The 17,248-nt window shown below is 41.3% G+C and overlaps 1 protein-coding gene across 2 annotated transcripts; it reads right to left on the bottom strand.

Moving 5' to 3' along the window:
• Window positions 1–6,194: 6,194 nt before the first annotated feature.
• On the bottom strand, window positions 6,195–7,760 carry LOC148443333 (E3 ubiquitin/ISG15 ligase TRIM25-like). 2 transcript variants are annotated; one of them, XM_088462973.1, is made up of 2 exons: window positions 7,113–7,760; window positions 6,195–7,001 (listed from the first exon to the last, which is right to left on the bottom strand). In XM_088462973.1, exons 1-2 carry the CDS (start codon window positions 7,758–7,760, stop codon window positions 6,195–6,197), a joined length of 1,455 nt encoding a protein of 484 aa, XP_088319099.1. The 2 variants fall into 2 exon arrangements, with proteins under 2 accessions (XP_088319099.1, XP_088319098.1); XM_088462972.1 differs by having other exon boundaries at window positions 6,195–7,760.
• Window positions 7,761–17,248: the final 9,488 nt, after the last annotated feature.

The following is a 17,248-nucleotide window of genomic DNA, read 5'->3' as shown; positions in this document are numbered from 1 at the left end:
ACTTCTAGGGTGGTATCCAATTAGCCCCGAACATTGTTCGGGCGCTAATGGATCCCCCGGGGCTATCCATTTAGCCCCGAAGTCCGCTGAATGCTGGCACTTATCTGAGCTTTTTTCAGGACCTAATGTGTCCTGAGAAAAAAATCCACGAAAAGTGTTTTTTTCACCCCCTAAATCGTGAAAACACATAGGTCCGTGAACTTATAACGGATCCTATGTGTTTTCGCCCCCGAAATACCCTACTATTTCGGATGAAATAATTGGATAGGGAGAAAAAAAACTTTGACAAATAACGGGGACAATCGGCAAACAATCCTTGTTATTTTTCACCATTTGCCACCAATTTGGTACCCCCCTAGACTTGTAGCGATAAGGTGTTGTATGCAAGGTTACAGAAGATGCCTGACTGTGTTTGGCCCTGGCTTTTGTAATAGGCATTCTAGTGCATTAAACAGCAGTAACAGGACCATCATTCACAAAGAAAGGCCATAGTGTGACGTGTTGGCAATTTAAAAAATTTTCGCCATAAATTTCCTTCATAAATAGAGGTGATGTTTTCTTTACAATTGTCAACTACGGTTTAGATTTGAGGTGCCCTTTTATAAACCTTTTCCCCTGGACCTTAGATGATGATAAAGTGCTATGACTGGCTGCAGCACTAGTACTTGGTTGCTTTTGCTCTCCTGTCAACTGATTCATGATTGGTTTTTATTTTCTACACCAGGACAGTAGTAAAGCTACTGTAGAAGAACCTAAAAGCCACCACTGCAAGTGAACGTACAGTGTGTTACCATTACAATTCAGTTTTATTGAAAGACAAGATTTTTGTTGACACCAAATAAATGTAAAATGCCTTGTTTCCACTTATTTAGTTTTGAGATGCAGCTCTCATGGACACAGCTTGTCTACACACACCCACTAAGCACAGTAATATATGCTGCCTTTAGGAAACACTCTTGAAAATACAAATTCTATTTAAATTATTATAAAAAGCCTTAAAGTTTTTTTTTTATTACACACCACTGAAAAAAAAGTCTTTTATTTATTTTTTAGAATGTAGCTGTCGCGAACACTTCTACTCTACACACACCCTCTAAGCACGGTTATATATGTTGCCTTTAGGAAACACTTGAAAATAAAATTCATATTTTGATTGAATTATTATAAAAGCCTTGAAATTGTTTTTTTTTTCTATAACAGAAAAAGAGGTCTCATTTGGGGTACAGCTCATTCAGTGACATAATAGTAATTATTGGACAAATAAGCTTGAAGTTGAAATCGGACTGTCTCTGCCCTCATATGCAATTGACTGACATATATATAACTGCACAAGATGATCCCCTTTCCTGTGCTTTAATTAGAATATTAACATATCAGCCAACAATGTTGTTATAACTTAAATCTTAGCTGCATCTCCTGAGAAGAACCCACCAGCGAGAGTTTTATGTAAAAACCTAATTTGGAACAAAAGGGAGCTTAGGTAGACACAGTGTGATGGCTTCCTCTTAGTACGTTACATATGTTGTCTAACTGTTTTAGTCTCATGAATGTTGATATATCATTAATTCAAATGTACCCAATAGTGACACATTTTGATGTAAACAAATTACAAATTTATTAAAACAATGTTTCCATATAAAAACTTTTTACAATACAAATCACAATTATCATACATGTAGCAAATAGCTGGAGATCTGATACCACTTTTTCTGCCTGATGGAATGCTGACACTTTGTACCGTCCTTGATGGAACACAAGCTTGTACCCAGTGTGGCTTTACAGTATTGTGTACATAGATTTCAAACACCCAACGCGTTTTGACGTTAACTTCATCAGGGGTAGTGCAGGATAGGAAAGTATGACAACATCCAAAAATGTTTTAAACATATATATGAATAACACACTATACGGCATGTAATCAATCACTGGTGGTTACATTGTAAGGCTATTTCCAGCTCTTTATAAACATTGCAGCAGCAGTCATAGTGCTCAAATTAACAGCAAGATGGCTGTTCTTAAAGGTTAGGTGTCACTAGTCAGTGGGGAGGAGATGATGGTATAAGTGAGGGAAGGAAAAGCACGTGAGGGAAGAGGGCCCTGCTTGTGAGAGCTTAGTCTAAAGGAGGGGGGCAGATGGGTGACACAGTGGAGAGAGAGAGAGGCATGGAGCAGTGGTTTATAATGAGTGCTGGAAGGCTTTGATAAAGATGTGAGTCTCTAGAGCCGGTTCAAAGTTTAGTAGAGAGTCTGAGAAGGAGAGAGTTTCAGAGGTAGGGAACAACACAGGCAAAATCTTGGAGGTGGGAACCACACATAATTTGGGAGTCTCACTGACATTCCATACATGCTCTAGATCAGGGGTTGTGGCACTCCTACATGCCTTGCTACAGTTTTGCTGTTAAGGCATGCTAAAACTATGAGAAGACATGCTGGAAATTGTAGTTCTACAGCACCTGGAGTGCCACAGGTTGCCTGCCCATGTTCTAGATCAGTGATGGGTCACATTTTCTTCTTTGCACTCAAAATTGCACCATTGTGGGTGCAATATTAAAGCACTTATGGGGGGCATCCACTAGACGATTTTAGCAGGCGATTGAACGATATCGATCAATCATTTAAAAATTGTTTGCAAATCGTGCAGTAATTGTTTCTAACGATGTACGATTCGCGCTCCCGCTGGTCGTTTGATCGTCTCCTCCATCGACTGAACATGCAGGTCAATTTCACTTGATTGCTTTCAAATCGTTTGATCGTTCAGCGTGAACGATGTGTAAACGATGAACCACTATCTGCCCACTATAGCTGAAAGCTCTCAATCACAGATTATTTATCGTTAGATCGTTTGCAAATTGTTCAGAGTGGAAGATCAAATTTCAAGGGAAACTTCAAGGGAAAATCGTTGAGGTTGGACAGGGATAAAATCATCTAGTGGATGCCCCCCATTACAGAAATGAAATAAAAGTGATATTTACATACAGTGGTGCTTGTAACTTTGTGAACCCTTCAGAATTTTCTATATTTCTTCTGAAATTTGTCCTAAAACTACTTCAGATTTTCACACAAGTCCTAAAAGTAGATAAGGAACCAAATGAGACACAAAAATTAGACGTGCTCATTTTTTTTATTGAGGAAGATGATCCAATATCACATATCTGTGAGTGGCAAAAGTATGTGAACCTTTAGGCTTAGCAGATATTTTGAAGGTGAATTAGAGTCCGGTATTTTCAATCTATGGGATGACAATCCGGTGTGAGTGGACAACTTATCTTTTTAAAAGAACAGGGATCTATCAAAGTCTGATGTTCACAACATGTTTGTGGAAGTGTATCATGCCACGAGCAAAGGAGATTTCTGAGGACCCCAGAATAAGAGTTGCTCCCTCACACTCCAGACCCATCTTCTGCTGCATCACCCACTGAGCAAGAAAAGGAGCACAGCCTGGGACAGAAATTAAGCAGTCATACTGCAACACTATGGGATGGGGCCCTCGAGTGGCCTCTTTACTGGCCTCGAGCCAGCCATGCCTCCGTGTTTGCATCTTTTGAAATAGTTGCATCTTCTACTATACCTTACCCTGGTATACAAGCGTGCCTGTGAGCAGGCACGGACTGAGATTGCCACCTTCACCGTCTTCGGATGCTATTATAGATTTTTAGACGCCACCACCGGTTGCATCATAGCTCATACCACTGAAACTTGGGTGGAGCTGTGGGTAAAGTGGGTGGAGCTACAGTGGGGGTTGGGCATCAATTGGTGTGCAATAAATTAAAATTGTCAAAACTTGGGCTGTGGGGGGGTGTTATTATAACATGTCAATCTATCATATAAGTATATATAACTACACAAATACAAAAACGTAGGAAAGAGAACTGCTGTAAATTCACACGTACACCCACAGAAAACCAAAATCCATACAAAAAAATAATAGGGAAGGTCACATCAAGACGCAACAATACATTACATAAAGAAGAAAAGCTGGATCCATATTGATATTGAAAAAGTCAGATCCACCTAAAATACAATAAAAATGCCATATCCACATACTGTAAAATACTTTGAAAAAGGCACATCCAATAGGTATTATGGCGCTAGAGTATCGCCATAACACTTGTGTGGTTCATATGGGGAAACCTTCACTGGCGAAAATTGGCAAATGATACCGCTGTCAGGCTTTTCACCAGCGATAGCAGCGTTAGAGGGAAAAAATTTTTAAATCAGAACATTGTGCTCACTTTCCATGCTCGGGTTTCTCCACGTCGCTTCTGATTGTTGGCCAGCAGAACTCCTTTGCCTTCAGCAGAAGAGGAGGAGGATGTAAGGGATGAGGAATGGAGAAGTGGAAGATGAAAGGGGGTGTTGGGAAAAGGAAAATTGGTTTGTGAGGGACACGGGGGAAAGGTGGGTGGTGGGGCAATATATGGGAGACCAGTATTGTCTGAATATAGGAAGGCTGTAGCTGGAGGGTCACAAGATAGGGAAGACTGGACCTGAAGGGCAAGGGCTTGATCTGGGGGCACAGGGCAGTGAGGGCTGGACCTGGGGGCACAGGGCAGTGAGGGCTGGACCTGGGGAGCACAGGGTAGGGAGGGCTTGACCTGGGGGGCACAGGGTGGGGAGGGCTTGACCTGGGGAGCACAGGGTAGGGAGGGCTTGACCGGGGGAGCACAGGGTGGGGAGGGCTTGACCTGGGGGGCACAGGGCAGGGAGGGCTAGAGTAAGAGGATGTTTATATTTGATCCAAATCATGTGAGATCTGAGATTTCCCGGAAAACCTTTTCTTGCTCATTGTCACATCTGGATTTGGCTGTGACTCAGTTCAGCTCCTTAGTCCAGAGGTTCCCAAACGCCATGGTCAAGGCTCCCCAACAGTTCAGGTTTTAGAGATATCCATGGTTGAGCACAGTTGGTTAAATTACTGAGGTACCAATTAAGTCACCTGTGCTCAACCATGGATATCTCTAAAACCTGAACTATTGGGGAGCCTTGAGGGCCGTGTTTGGGAACATCTGCCTTAGCCTAAAATCCAATTCTGTCTAATTAAGCAAATTCAGACCACTCATCTCTAGTTATTTTAGTTTTTTTTTAGATCCTCAAAACCCAGTTTTATTAAATATTTTGCTACTTGCCATTATTGGTAGGTGACATACATATTCTGATAAATCTAACAGTTGAAATTACGTCACTGTTTGCAAGTGACACTTTACAGTAAATGTATGCATATATATATAATAAATTCTGTCTCCTAACACCATCCAGCACAGTTAGATTTACCATACTATCTTTTTTAAACCAGGACACTCATGAATTACACAGGTTCTGTGGCTGATTAAAGCCAGGTGAAACGCAGGATTGAAGTCAGCCAGCCACAGGACATGTGTAATTCATGAGTGTCCATAATTTCCCTGAGTGATAAATTTACTGTATTACTCACAGAACAGAACTGCATAGGCATGAACATGGGCTGTGCAGGGTTTAAGAGATGTGATGACCCATGTGCAGGTTCTGTGTGGGGCGCCCTCCTCTCTGCGGCACAATAGACTATGCCTATGGATCTCTTGGAATATGGCGCCTCATTTTCCCTTTGTTTTCTCCTGCTCTTGTAGGGCCGGTCGCCGGAGATGTGAGTATAATTATATGGGTGTGGTTTGGGCCCCCTGGACACCGCACACCTTTCACTCATTATAGATATACCAATGGGCACACCCCTTTACGCAGTGCCAACTTGAATAATCAGTGAATAGACTAGGATAAGCAGACACAGATCCTGGGGGTGGGACAGTCTCATCAGCGGCCACTCCAATCCACCGCCATTATGTCATCAGCCAGTCCCCACAAACATTTGAGTGTGCTGAGTTGGGACTAGCTCTCTGGGGGTGTGACTGTCTGGGGGTGTGGCTAGACTATGCACACACACCTATGCAGAACTGGACTCAGAAAGTGAATTATAATGCATTATTACATTGCAAAGCACTCGTATGTTGGTAAATGTGTGTAGCACTAATGAAGGGAGTGTAATAATGAAGTAACACTGTATCATCAGCAGTTTTTTTGATTCTAAGAAATATTAGGTTGAAAAAAAGATTAGGAATGAGGCATGCTGGGAGCTGTAGCTCAGCTATCCTTGTATTATATATAAAACAGTCAATGGTTTTCCAGTAGGTGGAGCTTTACACAAACAGCATCACAGCTCTTGATTAACCCGATACCTTTATACAACCTGTAAGCACATATAATGCAGCATGAAGGGGCTCAGTGAAGGTGGCAGTGTAGGTGTGTAAGTGTCTGATGGGGTCACATAGAGAGTAAAAGGACAGCTGTCCGGCCTCATAATCCAGGTATATCCTCACTCTGTCACAGGGGATATTGTCAGGCAACCGGATCTCTTTAATGTCATGTATCACTGAGTACTGATTATTATACCAGCCCCTACACAATCCCCAGGACTTATTATTATATCCAATGTATGAGTGATATCCTCTCCTGTCTATACTGGGATAACACATCCCCACCCTCCAGCTCTCTGACTTACTGACATCCACTTCCCAGTAAAGTCGCCCTGAGGAGAATCTCCTGGTGCTTATTACCTGGTAATACAGAAATCTCTCTGGTGTTTCTGGACAATTCTGATTTATACCTGACCAGGATGCAGTTTTGTTGTCATCTGATATATGTATATTATTACCAGCTGTGTTTACATCCAGTAAAATGTCTGCAGGTTCCTGCACATAGATCCATGAATTTAAATCAGTTATCACATTAGATATTCCCGTGTGCAATGTCCCTGAGATGAGACCTAAATCCAGATCTCCTACATCATGTAGTTGGCTAAATTGAGTCTCTCTGTCCCCAGTATCACACAAGTCACCTGTGCCTGGATCCTGTAAGACAGTCACTGGATCAGACATGTTACACAGCTCCTCAATGTGATGCATCTTCCTGGACAGCTCGTCCTTCTTTATTTCCAGCTGCTGGATCAGATCAGAGACTGAGAGTGAAACGTGCTGTTCCCACCTAGAGATCTCACTCAGGACTCTCTTCTCCAGGTCTTCCAACTGTCTCCTAATATCTCTAAACAGGGCAGTGACTCTCTCTGTTACATCAGCTGCTTTTACTTGACTTTTTCTCCTGCGCTCCTGCAGACTTTGCGCTCTGTTCTCAGTCTCCTCTCTCTTTGTGGTCAGTTTCTGCAGAACATTTCTCAGTTTCTCCTCCTTATTCTCAGAGGCTTCATCCAGGGACTCCATCTGGTGTCCTCTGTGTTCTCCATCCACTGTGCAGGATACACAGATACAGGCAGAGTCCTCAGTGCAGTTATATCTGAAGATCTCCTTATGGACGGAGCATTTCCTGTTCCCCAGGGAAGTGGTGGGATCAGATAAGACATGATCTGGTGACTTGCTGTGTACTCTCAGGTGATTATAACACAGATGAACTTCACAATGCAGACATGATTTAACAGCAGGTACAGGAGAGAGAATACAGTAAGTGCAGAAGATCCCAGTCTCCTCCTGATCTGTGCAAGTAGATCGTAATCTCCCCACTATGTTACACAGAGTTGTGTTCCTCTGCAGTGCAGGATGCTCCTGACACTCTGCTCTGCACTCAGGACAGGTATAAACCCCAGACTCCTCCTGTATATTTAGCACTTGATCAATACAGTCTTGGCAGAAGTTGTGGCCACATGTCAGGGTTACAGGATCTGTATAAATGTCCAGGCAGATAGAACAGACCAGCTCCTGTCTCAGATCAGCAGACGCCATCGCTGGCAGCAGGAGAGAGAAATAAAAATTAAAGGGCGAATGTAATATCCTATACATTTCCAGCAATTTATAATTTCCCATAAATCATGGTATTTTTTGTTGAAGCTGGTGTAGTGGCTGAGACAGAATCAGTGTAAAATTAGCTTGGAGCGATGCCATCTTGCAAATAGCAACCAGACTCCATCTAAAAATAAGAATCTGCAAGATGCCATTTTGCAACCAGCGCCATTTTAAGTTACAACTCACGAGCTAAGTACAGATGGCAATGTTTTTGATAATCTTTTTAGAAGCCATGACAGGCCCATTCTGGGGACAACCTTGCATAGAGCAATACCAAAACAACTAGAAAAACAGCCTCCTGAGAAAAGTAAATAGAATAGACAATACACCAGGAACTGTGGGTGGTTTTGCATGTAAAGGGAGAGACCCCACATGTGGACAGCTGTAGCTGTGGCAATTGTAATATGGCCCAGACACTAAAATTTGACTGAATGAACAATGGTAAGAAATCTGCTCTTTTAAACTCACTATCAGACAGTTTGGCACCAGCACACAGCTGGGGGTCTCCACCCTGTTTGAGAGTGAATCTCATTACTAATAAAACATTGCATTGCAATTTAAAAATGAGTGATATATATGTGTATGTATATGTATATATATATATATATTAAATCCATTATAAAATAGAATCTCATGCATAAACACCGCACATTACGCGCAGTTGTGCTGTGAACATGATGCACATTAGCGAATGCACAATTTCCTGCATGCGAACGCTGTTTATTAGCTGCATGCGTGCACATCTGCCCCAAATCAGATAAACCTAACTAGCGTCTTTTCCCAAACCCCTAATACTTACATAATGCACACTCACATTAAAGGTTCCATAGCTTTAAAGTATAAGATCCAAGTTTTATTCATTTATTACAAATACTGTGAAATAAAGGCTATTTTTGGTATCTAAGGTTTAATACATGATAAGTAAGCCGTGTTTGGTATTATACTGATCTGCACTTTCTCAACAGTTTCCCGGTATCATCGGTGTGAAGATCGCAACATGCATTCTCAACTTATGGACCGTAGAGATTTAAAGCACCAAAATGTACATTTTTAAAACCAACAGCCAAGATTTGCATGAGGAGGGAAAACAGAGGCAACAAGCTGTTAGAGGCTGTTCTGTGTCCATTTGAATCAACCTGTTAAATGCCCTGTAACAGATGCACCCACACTGGGAACCAATGGGATCAGCAACAAACTTCTCTATAGTGTTGTCTGTTTCTGTGAGGGTATAAATGTGTGTGTTGTGACCCCAGTCTGGAGTCTTCTTGCTGATTGCTGATTGACGGAGGTTTCTTGCTGATGCCGATATCTGGTCCAGAGCGCGTGCGTATGTATAACTGTATCTTGGGTCTGTATAATTTCTTTGCGCTAAATTGTACTTAGATCACAGTGTGTAACTGACTGTACTTTACTTGAATAATACTTTGTGCATGGGAAACACATGTTCAAGGTATAAAGTCTTTATTTTACTGTATGACTGCGTGCGCAAATAGCGTCAATTTTAGAGGTTTATAGGCAGGTTTTAGAAGGTATAGGTAGGAGTGTATAGAGGTTCAAATTCAGTATCCTTAGTTGGGGGCTCATAGTGTGAGATCACTTACCTGTTCACACAATAAAATACGGTTATCGATATCTCACTAAAGGGTGGATAGTGGCCACATGCAGTTTTCCCTGCAACCACTCGATGCTGAGAGATCGCTATCCGTTATTGTGTGAGTCAAGGTACGCTGACTAGAATCCAGGGACAAGAAAGGAAAAAGTTTGTTTTCCTTTGTTGATAGTATTTCACGTTAAAAAGGGGTGCCGCAGTATTGCATACATGACTGAGTCGCATGTCTGCGGGCACAGTAGAGACGCACTTTTGCATACGCAGCTAAAGGATAAGTCATACGGTTGTGTGGTAGTCGCATTATTGTATATGCAACTAGTCGCACAATAGCGTATACGTATTTCCGGTTGTGCTGCCACGTGTTTAAACAAAGCCATTGAGGTTTACATTTTCTTTTCAATCATTGCCAATAACTGGGTTAACGTGTATTTTTCTGCGCAGGAAAAAAGTGTGTAACTGTGAGTATTTGTTTAGGGTGTAACATGGGACCTAAATTTTAAGGGTATCGTAGGACCCTTAAGTGCTAGGCGCAGGAGTTGGCCTAATAACTCGGTAGCAGCTTACCGTTTACTTTACACAAAGCAGGTGTATGGGTTGTTATTTTTGTTAGGGTTCGGCTCCCAGCGTGATTATAGCGTTCAGTAATCAATGTGTGTGATCTGTTAGGCTTATTTGAACACTATAATTGAACCGCATAATTTTGGTTAGATTATGATTGTGAGCTGGTGAGAGGGTGGACGAAATCAACTGGAAAATAAAGGGTACTTTGCTGCTCCCTAGCAGTTGAAAGGTAGTCAAAAAGGGATTTTCTGCGTGGGAGCAGCTTTTCTCCCATAGATGAGTGGAGGCGTCTAGAGGTCCTCCATAGGGTTCGTGGATACACCCTTTTTCAAAGGCATCCACAGGTAAGTGAAAGTATCTTGATTGTCTTTCACCAGTTTAAATTTTTATTGAAAAATGTAGGAGTTGTCCCAAGATGGGAGCCACGCAAACAATAGAAATGTTAGACAATGATGTGCTGCTAATGGAAGCGCCGCTTGGATCGGCCCATCGTATTATGCATACTAAGTACGGTGCTTATGCAATAAGGTATTGTGATGTATGGTTTAAAATAACGATGAAGAGTGTTAGATCGTTTCCCAGAATTGGTAGTTTTGATAAAGATGTATTGGACAGTGTCCGAGATCACATCAGTCTGATGCGCTCTCGAGAGAAAAAGGAAAAATATTATGAATGTTTAAAGTTGTGGCAGCATGAAGGGAATGCGTGGCTTAAAAATGTGCAAGCGACGCAAACTAGCGTTGCGAACGCATTGCCAGAAAATACACCCGCGGCGCTACATTGCAATGCATGCATGCCGCAAAATGGTGCGCATGTGCGGCAAGGTAGCATTGCGGAAGGTATTGCCAGCAGTTCACGCGCACCACCACCACCTTATGTGGATGGAGGTGCAAGTGCAGTTATCAAAAATACCCAAAAAAATGTAACAAGCAATTTGTACCCTCTCTTAAGCGACCATAAAGAAAATGTTTATGATGTGGATGATGAGCCTATTGTAATGTCTGCCATTTCCCATGCTGTAAACATGTTATATGCTGCACCACGACAATCACGAGTGGTGCCGCCATCTCCATCGGTAACAGCAAGGGAAGTGCTAACATCCTCTGCACCCATAGAGGAAGTTGTGAATACTATACGTTGCAGCAACAGACTAAACCCCCAGCCAGGTAATAAGGTCAAAGGTAGCAGCGCTGCCGGTCTGCATCCCATTCGGACACTAACTGTTCCGAATGGAAATGCGGATGCGAATGGAGTAGTGCCTACGAGGGAAGTGGTAATGCATTGTCCTTGGACAAGAGCGGAACTAAATTCCATCATGAATGATTTCCCCAATCCCAAAAAGGAACTAGCCAAATGTCAAAGATTTTTGAGGAATTTGGGTAGTTCTCATGAGCCAACTAACAAAGATTGGCGTGTGGTGTTAAGGGCCTGTCTATCACGCAATATCGACGTGACAACATTTATCACGGATTGTGTATTGGATGGTGACGTTCCATTAACAGACGAAGTGACCCAAGGTAACATTTCCCGCATCAAAACTCAATTGGGTATATATTTTCCAGTAGTAGTTAACTGGAACAAAATCTTCACAATCAAACAAAAGGAAAGTGAATCTGCAGAGGTTTATTGCGACCGGGCTCTGCAGGCTATCACCCAGTACACTGGGTTAGAAGATATTAAAGATAGCACTCACCACAGGGGAATGATAGTCACGGTACTCATGGATGGCCTTAAAGAAGACCTAAAGACCCGGGTTCAGACCTCACAGCCTGGCTGGAGGGGAGTCACAATAGATACCCTCATAGAATCCGCCATAGAACATGATAAAAACATCTCAAAGAAGAGAGAGATCCAGAGCGAGAAACTACTGGCCATTAGTATTTAAGCTCTAGAAGTAATGCAGATAACACCACAATGCACTTACCACACACGGTCAAAATACACACCCCACACAACATCCAAACTCATATCCTCATGCACAATCTCAATCTTTCCAATCTTTTCAACCTGCCAATGGATCTGTTCTAATGTAAAATATGTATGATTTATTGTTGTATTTAGGTCATGTTTAAATGATATTAAACTGTTTTGCTTTATCTCTCACACACAGGACACAAGGTTGCTAAGGACAAACGGCAGCCATGCCAGGCTAAGGTCAAATACTCTGAATACTGTCCAACCCAGGGGCCCAGGCAATATCTAGAGCAGTATCTATTGATAACAGGATTCAATTGCAGGAATTTGTATGCAGATACGATATCCCTAGAATTATTAAAAGTGATAGGGGTGACTTCTGGTTCCGGCATGGAGGAGTGAGCAGCTGCCTCCACAAGCTCTGTCTCTCCAGCCGCCTAACTATTCACACGGCTAAATTATAAGCCTCCCAGCTGGCAATAAACAACCCCGATTGACTGCCTAGCTGCCCATGGATAAATTTCTCACCCAACAGCAGACGCCACAAATCGCGCAGCCGCTACCTCCCAGACAGGAGAAACGCCGAGCTGAACCAAACCAGGTGCTGATAAAGCCGCTGGAACGCCTGCAGCGAAAAAGCCAAATCCCACGCTGACACAAGACACAGCATCTGCTCAGGTATGCAGACCACTTGATTCTCCTATCACTTACAGTGACATTGTTGACGCCATCAAAACGACCATGACCCCCCTGCTAACACAAGCGGTTTCTGACATCACCGCTCAATTACACCAGTTAACCCATAGGGTTTCAGTAGCTGAAGACAGAATTGGGGTAAATTTTGAAGAGGTCTCTCAACTTAAACGATCCTTCCAAAATTTGGAAAAAGAAAACTGGCAATTATGGAACAAAGTTGACGACCTGGAGAACAGGGCTCGCCGCAATAACATTCATATAGTGGGAATCCCTGAATCAATTAAAGGTCCGTCCTTATCCCATTTTGTTCGGAATACCCTCCCCTCACTCCTGGGTATTGAATCTGAATGCGCTGATCTAGTTATAGAAAGAATCCATAGAATTGGCAGAAACACCCCTTCTTCCACTAAACCAAGGGTTACATTATTCAAATGTCTCAATTACCTGCATAAGGCTGTGAATTGGTCCGCCTCTCGTAAAAAAATTCCCTTGCAATGGGAAGATCACAAGTTATACATATTCCAGGATTTTTCTGTGGAACTGTCTAGAGCGAGAAAAGCATTTGCACCAGTATGCGCCTCTCTTATTCAAAGCAAGCGCAAATTCTCCCTGATGTACCCAGCTCGTCTGCGCTTATTCGAGGGGTCCTCATACAAAGATTTCACCAACCCGAGGGATGCCAAAGCCTACCTACAGGAGGAAAATGAAGAAAGGAATCATGATATATCTGATGTCCCATCTATCACACCAACTTGAAATATTCGGGACCTAGTCACTGAATTATATTTCTTCATCGAGGTCAATTCAGTTTGCCGTGGCAGACAATGTTCCTCGCAAGGTTCTTCTTTTCAAGGTTGCTTATTAATATTAATACATAGCAAGTGAAAATAAACCAAAAAAAACAGCGTGTTATTGTTTGCATAGCGTGGGTTGTTATTTTGCTTAAACTTATCTGCCTATAAATAATAAGAATAGGTGGTAATGAGGTGGGTTGCTCAACTAAGTTTACACTCAGTATTATGTCTTTTTTCGCATACCTGAAGTCACTTATTCTCCAATATTCTGCTCGTTTATGATTTGTTTCGATTCTTAATTCCGCTGTCCCTCCATTGTACTGTCTTGTCTCTTTCCCCAACCCCTCCCTCAATGTTACATCTTATAGGAAAGTGACTTTAAATGTGGTATTTACCTTGTGCTTTACTATTCTTGTTTTTATTATACCATGGCTTCACTAAAATTTGGTACTCTCAATGTAGGAGGGATCAATTCCCCAGCAAAACGTAGGAAAATGTTGTTATACTTAAACAATTGTAATATTGATATCGCTTTTCTTCAAGAGATGCACTTGACACTTGCTGAAACTAAAAAACTCCAAATGTTGAAATGGTCCATATTAGCTTTGGCATCGTTTAACTCAAAAGCACGAGGAGTTGTGATACTAGGCAAAAGAGACATAAATGTGGAGGTGTTGAATATTGTGGCTGATTCGGAGGGTCGATACGTTTTTGCAGAGGTTCTAATTAAAGGTTCTAAATATAATTTATGTAACATCTATGCCCCAAACATATATAAAAAGTCCTTTTATCGTACCATACTAGCCAAACTAATTACTTTAGATCCAGCTACTCTAATATTGTGTGGAGATTTTAATTTAATTTCGTCCCCCTATCTCGATCTCTCTAATACCTGAAAACAAATATCTCCTCTTCCAAAATTTGGAGTTCCAACGCTAGCCAAAAGACTTAATTTAGTAGATATTTGGAGAGCCCTTCACCCTATAGAAAAAGATTTCACCTGTTTATCTGCAGCCTACAAGACTCTTTCGCGAATTGACTACACCTTAATTTCATAATTTCTTTTCTCAAAAATACGGTCCTCCACTATTGAGACCATCTCTCTTTCTGACCGTGCTCACGCAGACACAGACCCGGCCTTATTTTGGCAAACGGCCAAGTCAGTTTTACGTGGAGTGATAATCTCCTATGCCATTAACATAAAGAAACAAAGAGAAAAATCCTACACTGAATTGCAACAAGCACTAACTGAAGCATACCAAAATTTCAAAATGTCACCGAATCTGACAAAAAAAACTTCTTATCAAGTGGCAAAAACGCATTTTGATGAATTTCTTACTATAATGGGTGATAAATACTTATTTTCAGTAAATCATAAGTTTCACAAATTTGGCAATAAGACAGGGAAACTCCTCACAACTCTGCTCACAGGCAATAGACCACAGATGACTGTTCATCCACTTTCTAAATCGGATGGTGGTCTTACTGACTCTAACAGTCAAATCACAAGTATTATGAGAGAATACTACGAATCATTATACTCTATCCCTGCACGCTCTAATATTAGTAACATCCCCCCCTCGAACGGTCAGTTGGATACACAAACTGAAGTAACCCCCCCTATATCTCCGAATACACAAACTGAAGACCTATTTTGGTCAATGCTACAAAGACCTCAAATTACATCAGAGGTGAGACAAATCCTTACTGACCCAATTACCCTTGAGGAACTCCAAAGTGCCTTGAAAAAATTAAAGCCAGCTAAAGCACCAGGCCCTGACGGTCTATCTAGCGATCTCTCTCTTCCTGGCTCATATAGGCCAATCTCACTTTCAAACATTGATTATAAATTGTTTACAAAAATTCTGGCTGAAAGAATCAACATTTTTTACCTAGTATTATTCATTCTGACCAGACTGGCTTTATAAGAGGAAGGCACTCTGTGGTGAATGTTCGGAGAGTCTTGTCGGTCATTCAACATATTGGGTATCCTCGGGGAGAGAATGTTAATACTAAGATTGTTCTGGCCTTGGATGCAGAGAAGGCCTTTGACCTAGTGACCTGGCCTTTTCTGTATCTGACGTTAGAAAAATGTGGTTTTCCTATATCATTTATAGATACTTTGAGGACCTTATACTCTCTGCCATATTCCCAAGTTTCATGCAATGGATATCTCTCTTCTCCCTTCTTAATTAGCAGGGGCACAAGGCAAGGATGCCCCCTCTCGCCTTTACTCTTCGCTATAGTAATGGAGCCGCTAGCGATTGCGATTCGCTCCTCCACGGCAGTGCAAGGGATCACTATTGAAAAGGTAGACCTGATAATAGCATTATTTGCAGATGATACATTACTTTTTCTATCAAAACCATCTCAGTCGCTACCAGCTGTTATGGATTTAATTTCCTCATTTGGCTCAGTATCAGGATATAAAGTCAATATCACCAAATCAGAAATACTCCATCTATGTGGTCCCCCATTGTCTCAATCGGATTTACTAAACATACCCCCATTTAAAATAGCCTCTACACATATAAAGTTTCTTGGAATCAATATAGGGTCTGATCTCTCATCTTTATACAATTTAAATTACTCAACAGTAATAGGTAAAATTTCTCTACTCCTTGATAACTGGAGGTCGTTACCTCTATCATTATTAGGAAGACTAGCAGTGATCAAAAGTATAGTCTTCCCTAAAAATTTTTATTTTATCCAAATGCTCCCTATTTCCTTGACACGTAAAGATATCACTAAACTTGAGGCAATATTCTCAAAATTCTTATGGCAAAACAAAAGACCGAGAATAGCTAGGCAAAAATTAAAGACATCAAGAAGAGAAGGAGGTTTGGGAACACAAGACATTCTTGCATATTCTTTATCAGTTTTTTTCCGTTATATTGTTGATAGGTTATTGGAGAGAAATGAATATACGGATAAAGCTTTAGACAAAGCTCTCTTCCACCCCTATTCTCCAGCTGCGCTTCTTCAGACAAAATCCACTTTAATACCGCATAATATACTGAATAATATAATGTTTAAACTTTAAAGATACATATCAAGCATGGCTTGATATTAACAAAAAACATAACCGAAACCCTCATATTACCCAATTTATCCCGCTATGGGGAAACCCCTCTTTCCCTCCATCTCTACACAACTCCACATTTCAGATTTGGTGCGTTAAAGGATTTGATCCTGGAGGCAGTATTCTTTCTTTTTCTGAGCTTCAGCGGAGGTTTGACCTTCCAAATCAGCACTTCTACATGTATCTTCAGATACGCCATTATTTATCCTCTCTTAAAATGCTGTCGATGACAGACCCTGATCCAACTTCATTAGACTCCTTACTTAGTGGTTTAAATAAAAATAATATCTCCTTCAAGACAAAATATTTATAACCCCATTTGATTCCAACTATCTCATCACCTCAGTGGGAAGTTTTGCTCACAAAATGGAGAGCAGACATACCTCAAATTTGCGATATTCAATGCCTACTCACACATTATGAAAAATCCCTAAAACTCTTACAATCTGCCTATCTTCAAGAGGTGCACTTTCGCACGATACACATAGCCTACATCACTCCAGCACAACGCAGACATATGGTTGCCAATGAATCAGGCAAATGTTTGAAATGTGGTATGCAATCAGCCAATTTCATTCATTGCATGTGGGAATGTAGGAAAATAAAAAAATTCTGGAACAAGCTCCTTGACTACATTAACAAGCTCTTCTCTGTTAAGATTTTACCAGATCCATTTACATGCCTAAACCTAAATTTTAGAAATTGCGATCTAGGTTCACACAAAAATTTTCATATTCCTTTACTTACGATCATACTTACCTTGGGGAAAAAA

This window comes from Taudactylus pleione, unplaced genomic scaffold (genome assembly GCF_031769625.1).
Source record: "Taudactylus pleione unplaced genomic scaffold, aTauple2 ptg001299l, whole genome shotgun sequence".
In the NCBI taxonomy this organism is placed as follows: Eukaryota; Metazoa; Chordata; class Amphibia; order Anura; family Myobatrachidae; genus Taudactylus; species Taudactylus pleione.
This window is presented reverse-complemented; position numbering and strand designations above follow the sequence as displayed.